Source organism: Emydura macquarii, unplaced genomic scaffold (assembly GCF_026122565.2).
Source record: "Emydura macquarii macquarii isolate MOO-44397 ecotype Brisbane River unplaced genomic scaffold, CSIRO-AGI_Emac_v2 contig_2531, whole genome shotgun sequence".
In the NCBI taxonomy this organism is placed as follows: Eukaryota; Metazoa; Chordata; order Testudines; family Chelidae; genus Emydura; species Emydura macquarii.
Genome location: NW_027132668.1, coordinates 5406799 through 5416021, shown reverse-complemented (window position 1 = coordinate 5416021; position 9223 = coordinate 5406799). Strand labels below are relative to the sequence as shown.

Genomic DNA, 9223 nt, shown 5'->3' with positions numbered 1-9223 from the left:
TTTCAGTATTCTTGCCATACAGCAAAAATATCTGATTTTAAAACAGCAGAAACTTTTAAAACCAAGTGAAGTTACTTTACTTTCCTGCATTATTAAGTCTAGAAACATGAGAAATGCTACACCAGATCAGATCAGTGGTCCATCAAATAATCTGGTGCCTGGTCACTGGCAGAGCTTCAGAGAAAAGAACAAGAAACCCTATAAACAGACAATGATGATAATCTCTCCATAGTAAAAGCTTCTGCTTAATCTCAGGCTTGTTTTATGCCTTGGGAAGCATAAGGTCTTAATGCTATATATAGTGACATTTGTTTGACTTTTCAATCTCTAGATTTTTTTATGTAATATACTACTGCTCTTAACAAAACCTAACAGGTGAGAGCCTTCTTTTAATTTTATCTTTAACAGGACTTGTCATGGTGGACAGGCCCTAAAGATGAACCACTTCCTCCACTAAAAAAAGCCCTGTTTTTATTTTGACAATACTAACAGTATTTAACATACCCTGGTACGGACAAAGCATAATGCAGGCTGCATTACAATGGGTGGAGAGTCATAAAATTAGAATTTGGAACAGAACAAAAATGCAGAGGAATCAGAATTTCCAGAATGACAAACACAGCGTGAAACCACATCAGAAAGCGCTAAAACGCTTGCCTTAAGTGCTTTGACATAAATATTTTACTGCAACTTGAAAAATAGAATTTGTTAACCATTCAAGCAATGCAGAATGTTGTGTGTCTTTAAATGATTATTGCCAATAAGCGCAAGGAGCCAGTTCTGAGAAAAAGGTTCTGTGGGTTACAATATGATTTCATTCCAGTACTGTGTACAGCTTCTGATTTATGGAGACCCTAACCAATGCATGCAACAGTCACTAATACCAGAATTCTGCAGCTTTACCATCCATTTTAATATACAGAATAAGAGTTAAAAAGGCAAAGAATCTAGTCTGATTTTTTAAACTTATTAAAAATGTTCCAGATATATATCTATTTTCTTTGTTCAATATTTTATTTGCATGTTTGCCTGTAAATCTCTCTCTGAGAGAAACTTTTTTGAACTGGACATGATAATTACTTAAGGTAAATTGACTGAAAAAATCATCTTTTCAATAAGCAGTTGCTGAAATGCCAGCTTGCAATTTACTGCAATAGTCCCAGATAAATTCCTATTCTGCCAATAACAGCACACCAGGATGACTATTTTTTCTTTTACATAAAAAGATCATCATCATCAAAAAGCTGTGCAAAATCAGTTACCTAGCTCTTTCTACAAACATATGACTTAGCTCTCTATCTGAAGTGCAGGCATAAAATTCAATGTTCTTTTGATCCAGACTGAAATACAAGTACATTTAAAAAACCAAATAAAATCTACTACTTTGATTTGTTACCACCACAATCAAGAAATGGCCACTATTAGCCTAGAATAAAAATAATTACACAGTAACCAAGCTAACTGCACCTCTGATCCTTCCTTGAGCAGTCACTGGTCTTTTGGGTTATATCATGTGACTCTCCCACGCTCAAAGTGAGCCCTGGATATCCACCACAATTTACTTCAATAAATCTGATTTATGCCCATACCCTACAATTCTATTCCCTCCAGGACAACGTCAGTAGTAATCAGTTTCCTTAAACTTCCTTAAAGCACAGTATACATTTATTTAGAACATTTCAGAGAAAATAGATCTTAACAACAACAAAAACACACCTGGTAAGTAGGCATGCGTATAGGTTGTCTAACCATTTTCCACATGCGGACCCTGGAAGGACTATTTCCCTAGAGATTCTTTGTTAGAGCCTCCCCGTCAGCCTATCACAGTTCACTGACACTCTAGGCAACTCATGGAAGCTCCCTCTCCACACACTTTCTGCAGGAATCAATACACTTTTAACTGTTTACAGCCCTTTGATCTGGCAACTCCCAACTCTGGCAAAACACAGTTTACAACAGGAGACAGGATCTTTGAAGCTAACAGCCTGCTCGATTGTTTTTCAAGTGTATGCCTGGATTTTTTTTTCTGGGAAGCCATTGTGTCAAATCCCTGTTTGTTCTTCTCACTGCCCCCATCAAGTTAGAATTTCTTGTATGAAAGTATTGATCTGATAACCCTCCACAGCCAGACAGCGATGGGATGGATCACCTGATCTGTTCCTTCCCTCTGAAGGACCTGGCATTAGCCACTGTCGGAAGACAAGATAGTGGGCTAGATGGACCACTGATCTGACCCAGTGTGGACATTTTTATGTTCCTCACTGATCACGTCACTTACAATATTCACACCGCTATTACATATCATTATTCATAGATTAATACATAGCAGCTCTACAACCATCACACAAGTTATTGATGCCAGAAAAACATCCTCTCAAAATGCTATTGTAGCAGTTAATGGTTTCTTCTTTTCAATATTCTTCTTTTAAGAGAAGAAAGCCACAAACAAGGGGACTGGCCAGTTCAGGCGATAATCAGTCACTAATCTGGGTTACCAGTTCATATTCAAAACATGTCAGTAGTGAGTAAGTGCCAGAGTCAAACTCTCTCCTTCAGTCACTGGAGGGATTCACCCCAAGGAAGTGCAGGCCTGGCAGTTTCTATCAGTGAAGAACTGCTAAAGCCGCAGCCAGCGCCCCACAGGAGCCTTGCCAGCAGAAGGCACATCCACTGACCACACCACCTTTTTGCCCAACATCATCCACTTCTTGGGCTGTGCCAGCCACCCAAATATCCCCAGCGGGACACACTTCATTTGTTTTGCACTGCAGAAACATCTTCTCAGATGATTTATGAGATGCCAAGAATTACATGGACATCTACAGGAGCATTTTGTCTAGTTCATTTTGGCAAGGTTCTGCAAGTGTGGACTCCCAGCTGAGTTTGCCCCAAAATTCATTATTGCTCTGTGTGTGTTTAGCAACCTAGTCTGATTGTCTCAGTTCATCTCCCAGTGAAAGTGTCAAGCAGCATTTAGTGAGCAGAAGGGATGCCAAGAACTTCATTGTTCTATCCCCTGAGCTAAGACACATTAGCTGGACACAGCAGTGTACACTGCTGCTGCCTGTGTCTGTACCTATTTTGTGGACAAATAGAACCTCTGTTTCAAGTGCTGTCTATCTGGCATCTTTCAGAAACAATCACTGGCTAGAATGCTCTTGTACCCATTAAATTATGTTATTTTTGTTTGTTATAAATAAAAGTTAACACTAATGAAGTCAAACAACTGAGCCAAATTATCAGTCTTCTTAGAGACAAGGTTTGGTAATCAATAGCTAAGGACCAAGTAGTGGGATTGTGGTAAGGGGGGAAAAAACAGGATTGCCTTTAGTTGGTTTACACTTTGCAAGTTAGTTGTTTTAAACATTTACAACCTCCATTAAATTGTTGGAGTTCTAGATCTCCGTCAGCCTCGGGATTACATATTATATTCGTTATTTTTGTCTGCCACAGAAAGATTGGCGTATTAGCGTAAGACTTACAAAATTCTTTAATTTACAACATATGTTTCAAAGAAACATTTACAGTGGGTGGGTGAAGCTTTAAAACGTTGTGTAATTAGTTAAACAATGCACGATTCTACACTAATTGCAAAATCTACACAGAAAATCATAGCCCCATAACATGAACCTCCCCCGGGGTTGTTTAATTATTGTTGTCATATTAAAACTGTAAACTCCTTGAGTCATGTATAAAGGTCTTATATTACATACAGCACTGAACACATTCCCAGCCTCAAAAAATAATGACCATTTTCTTTGACATTTACAGTTTGTGTGAATTTAAGTCATAACTAGGGTTGGGCCATTTGACCCATCCAAAAATAATTGGTCAACTGACTGGTCAAATATCAAATAATGTCAAAAATGGTCAAATATTTTAAAGCACTAATTTATTAGAACAGTAACAAAAAAAGAGTAAGAATTTGTGGGCTGCAGTAGGCTTAACCTTAGGCTATGTCTATACTAGCACTTTTGTTGGCCAGGGGTGTGGAAAAAAAACAAACCCCGACCGACAGAAGTTTTACCGACAGAAGCGCTGATACAGACAGCACCATGTCAGCTGGAGATGCTCTCCTGTCGACATAGCTACCGCCGCTCGTTGGGGGTGGTTTCATTATGCCGACAGGAGACATCTCTCCCATCATATAGAGCAGCTACATGGGAGACCTTACAGCGGTACAGCAGTGCCACTGTAAAGTCTCTACTATACATATAGCTTAAGATAGATATTTGTATCTAATTACAAAGAACAAGTTATGTAACTGTTATTTCAACTCGGAAAATGCAAAAAAGAAAGAAAGAAAACATCATAATGCAGTCAAAAGATAGGCCACTGCCTAATTCAGAGCATTCTTGCTGGAATATTTGACAATATCGGACTGTGGTCAAATAATAGGCGGACAATTGACCAGTTTGCTAAGCCTAGTCATGCCATTAAATTCATGATTAAATTCAGAGGCAAGGGACATCTATGCTGTTAAACTGGCTATTTTAGGTTATCACTATAACTCTAGATACCACACTACAAAGAAGCTGCATGGTGAAAGATAGTCTATTTAAAGATGAAATGCTTCAGCAATGTCTGGGAGAAAGAATTGAAATGACAATGCACACCTTTTTTTTTTTTGTACAATGGTCTCTAAGTTCACCTTAGTGTGAACACCCCACTCACCATACAAAGGTATTTAAGAAGTTAAAATGTTACATTTTACATCTGCAGGGTTCAAATAATAAGCAGTTCTTCTGTGCCTTCCTTTCATATGTTTACTAGTTTATTTTTGTAAGAATGAATTGTGTTTTCTCAATTTCTGCTCTGAGCATCATTAGATGTGTCTGTTATCACAGGCAGTTTAAGTAACAATTGTGAAGATATACACCAAGGATTGAAACTCTTTTGAATCACTCAAATGTTTATATAAAATGTTATTCTGCTTACATCAACTGTTTAGACTGGGTTAGCATTTAAACACATGAAATAATTTAGGGAAAAATGCAATGGCTTAAAAAATAACCACCAAAATCCCTGTACTAAGAGCTTAAATTGTAAATAAAATGAAAAATTCAGCCTTATTATCCCTTCCTCCAGATGAGCAGAGTGGACAAGAACCTGGTGCATCTGGGTCAGGGATGGCAAAAGCAGCAAATGCTACCTTCTTGGCTTCATTCTGACCTTTCAAGGCCACTGAAGGTGTCATGCTGGATTTGGTCATTACTGCGTTGGAGGGAATGGGGCTTGGGGAAAAGCCACCTTAGTGCATTTACTCACCTTTCCTCTCCCTCCCAACCACCCAGTTCCCATGCAGTCTAAATTTCCCCACCACACTAAATCTAAACTAGCCTGCAGGTGGTTTCCAGAAGCAGCTGCTCTAAGGGAGGCCCTGGCAAGATTAATTTTGCAGAAGTCAAGCTGTTCAGTAGTGCGAGGCAGTTGGAAAGCCAGTATTGATGCACAGGACCTCTGGATCTTAATGGCCAAACCCTCTGCTTCTTCCACAATTAAGGGCTTGTTTCACTGCAGTGTTAACTCAAGGTACAGTTGGAGTGTTATCCCTAACCCAACTCTTATTGACCAAAAAAAATGTATAGCTTGAGTTAAATTGTGCTTTAAACTTGAGATAACCGGCCTGTCAGGAGCATTGGTATTGCTTGAGTTAACAATGCAGTGGGGATGAAGCTACAGGCTAGCAATTTGAGTTAGCATAATTCATCATCTGCTAATCCAGTCCCTCTGTTCAGCTTGAGTGCTGCTTCGCAGGGTGGCTGCTCGCCTTTGAGCTAGCCTAACTCCAGCACAGCAAAGCTACAGTGTACCCTATGGTCTGTCAGAGGTTTGTAGGTCCCTGACCAACATAGCTGTGCTAGCACAAGCCTCTCGTGTAGAAGTGATGCTTTTGCCATGTGTGGGGGTGGCTTTAGTATATGGTACAAAGCACAGCTTTGCCGTCCACACCAGGAGAGCTTTACCAGTATGATATGCCAGTATTTCTATGCTGGTGAAGCACTTCTAGGGCAGACATAAAAGTTGCACTGGAGACAAATCCTTGGTGTATATGGGGAGTGGAGGGGAAGGGTGGCTGCACAAGAATTCCTAGAAAACTCTACAAGTACAAGCTGGAAGGATATTCCTGGTGCCCCCTAGTGAGAGCAGGGTCACTGTGAAAGCAGGAATGAGAAATGCAGGTTCTGTTACCTCAGAGCGGGAGACCTGGCTAGGTACAACCGACAAAAAACAACGCGTGCTTGGCTCTGGCTGCAAAAAGCTACAGGCTCTGCAAGCCGCTGATCAGTCGCTCAGCAGGGTGAACCCCCCCGAGCGGGTCACACACTGCATCTGAATCATCAGGAGCCCTGCCCCTGCCTAACTAAAGTCTTCTAGTCTAACTCTGGCCCAGATGAAGAGGGATGCAAAAGCAGCCCCCACTGTTCAACCGCCGGCGCTGGGAGATTCCCACTTTACTCCCAAGCCTGCAGAAGCAGCCACCAGGGTGACCCACGGCTCTGCCTAATAATCAAAGTCTTTGCAGAACTAGCTACTTCCTTTCCCTCTTCTGTTCCGCCCAGGGTGCCTGTGCCCGGCCCCGGCCCGCCTGACCCAGCTGGGGGATCGCTGCTGCTGCTGCTCTCCTCCCAAGGATCCATCCTACAACGCGCACACACGCCGGCCGGTGCCGCGCCGCAGTGAAACGCATCCCCGAGGCTAGGGGCGCCGTGTGCTCTAGCACCCTGCCCTCCACCCCCGGGGCCCTGCCCCCGCCGCACCCCGGGAGGCTGCGGGGCAAGTTGGGGGACTGGCTCCCACTTCACCGCCTGGCCCGCGCGCCGCACACAGCCTCCACTCCCTCCCCAGGAGGGCAGCGGGGGGCGGCCGGGGAGCAGCGGCAGAGCGTCCGGCGCAGCCCGGCCAGGGAGGGATGGATTGAATGGGGGCCGGGCGGGCTCTTACCTGTTGGTCAGTCCCGCCGCGACCCCCAACATCCCGGCGGCCCCGGAGCCGCCTCCGGCCAGGCAACTTCGCGCCCCGTTCCGGGCAAGTTCCGCGCCGCAGGGAGTTGGAGCCGCCGCGGGAGCAACAGGAAGGCGGAGCGAGCTCGGACAGGCAGCAGCAATGGCGCTTCCCGGGCCGCCGCTGCTGCTGCTGCTCCGCCGCGAGGGAGGGGAGGGGAGCGCAGCTGGCGCCCGCCCCCCTCCTACGGGCAGGGCGAGAGATGCACTTCTCCGCCCGGCGTCGGCGGCGCTACCGGAGTTGCTGCTGGGCTGGCCAGGCCGGGGCGCTCTCACGTCGGAGGCAGCAGGGGGTGGGTGAGTGGGTGCGGTGCGGTGCGGTGCGGCCCGGCCGTGGGAGGCTGCCACTACACCCCACCCCGCGCCTCCCTGAGTGCAGAGAGTCACACACGCGGCCCGCCTATTGCTCCGGCTTTGACGCCGCCTCGCTCGCGCCGGGGCGGGGCGAGCCGCCGACGCGCGCGGACCCTGCCCGCAGCCGGGGGAGGCGCGCCACGCACCCTGCAGGGCTGCTGCTTTAGGTGCTGTCCTTACTTGCGCGGCGGTGGCGGCTCACAGCGGCCGGTTGGGCGAAGGCGAGAGAGGGGCCCTCCTGGAGCCGAGCCAGCCATGACTTTGATAGACTTTGGCTGGCCCAGGGGGCTGGGGCAAAGCAGCATTTGCCACCTTGCTTCTTCTGTCCCCCTCCCTCCACGCCCTGCTTAGTCAGTCCCGGGGAGCCTCCGGCTGCGTTTTGCACACAGGTTTTACTGCTCTAGGGCTGAGCTGAACTCAAGGGGAGGCTGGCCGCCGCTGTCAATGGCAGTAGGAGCAGCCACGTTTTAGTCATTTCTAGGCCAGGTTGGAAGTTTGTTTGGGCAAAGCAGTTTACGCCTTTCCTTAACCTCTTTTTCCTCTTTAAAACTTGCAGAGAGGCTGTTTAAGGGGCCAAACAAAAATGAGAATCAGACTGGAAGGAGCTGGGAGAAAGCATACTGTTCCCGATTTTGGCAAATGACATAGTTTCCATTGAAATCATCTACTGAGGCTTAGAGGTCTGTTTTTAAAAGCCGCACTAGTGTTCTGTTTGGTTAATAAATGTTCTAACTAAATTAAGAAGGTTGGTGAGTAAAAGGTTCGTTGGTTACAGTTTATTTTCCTGACTTATGAATGTGTTTTTCCAATAGACAGTGAGATGGCCTGCAGCTTCCACAGCATGTTGAGTACAGAGGCTGTCCTGGCTGCAGGCCCACTCAAAAATGACTAGCTCCTTTCCCTTCATTTAGAAGGACCACATGCTTTCCTCTACTCAAAGAAACAAATTCCCTGTAAAGTTTTCAAGACCTACATTGGGAACACCATTCAGTCAAAGGAAATTTAGCACAATCATGTAATTAGATTATCTGAATATTTTGCATCTAGAGAAACACAAGCAGAGGAAATGGTGTCATTAAGAAAGCCCAGAGGAGTCAAGTGAATTAGACAATGCCCAGGATTGAATAGGACCATTTTCTCAGAACTGTATATTGCCATCAGAAACGACATTTCATTCTAATTCTTTTTCCACAATATGTTTGATACTGAATTTATGCAGTTATGAAACATAACTTCCACTGGCAGATCTGTTCTCTCTTCTCCCCCCACTGCGCAGCTAAGTGTGACTCAGCACTTGGGTAGTAGTTAGGTGCTTATCTCAACACTTTATACTGTACCAGTGTCAGATTCTATTTTATCAGCATTATTTTCAAATCCAGCTGTGCTATTTACTAGTCCTTTTACAGGGGAAAGTAATGCCAGTGCCTAACTCAAATTAAGTAAGATTTCTTTATTTACAGATGAGACTCCTCTGTCATCAAAACAGCTAGCAATATGAGCAAAGCAAAGAAGGAGAAACACTAGGGCAGCAATATGCAGAGCACATATGGATGGAGTATATGGCCTTACTATTGCCACACTCAGTATCCTGGTCAAGAATTCAGTAGAAAAACAGCCTTTCTAAATATTTCTTGAAAGCTTCATGGCTTTTTAAAAATAAGGTTGGTCCTTTCCTGCAATACATTTTGGAAAATATTCAGAATGAATAAAGAACAATCGATGACTATAGTTTTCCCTAAAAGGCTTAATCCTTCAAAAAAGAGGGAAATATGGTAACCGTGATTGATCAGAGGTAAAATTCCATCGATTAAAATCTGGTTCAGTGATATGAAGCAAATGAAGGAATGCATAGCCAGCTGATAATT

The 9223-nt window shown here is 44.6% G+C and overlaps 1 protein-coding gene and 1 long non-coding RNA gene across 2 annotated transcripts in view; one reads left to right on the top strand and one right to left on the bottom strand.

The window, feature by feature from the left end:
* Positions 1–7117, bottom strand: part of LIMS1 (LIM zinc finger domain containing 1) — a 121451-nt gene extending 114334 nt beyond the window's left edge. Inside the window, exon 1 of the mRNA XM_067563620.1 lies at positions 6946–7117. Within this exon, the coding sequence (XP_067419721.1) occupies positions 6946–6977 (32 nt within the window). The 5' untranslated portion in view covers positions 6978–7117. The remainder of the gene's footprint in view (positions 1–6945) is intronic.
* Positions 7118–7231: 114 nt separating this feature from the next.
* LOC137163416 (uncharacterized) lies at positions 7232–8965 on the top strand. The gene is made up of 3 exons (XR_010922713.1): positions 7232–7301; positions 7915–8107; positions 8819–8965. It is a non-coding gene; the product is annotated as an uncharacterized lncRNA (long non-coding RNA).
* The last annotated feature ends 258 nt before the right edge of the window (positions 8966–9223 follow it).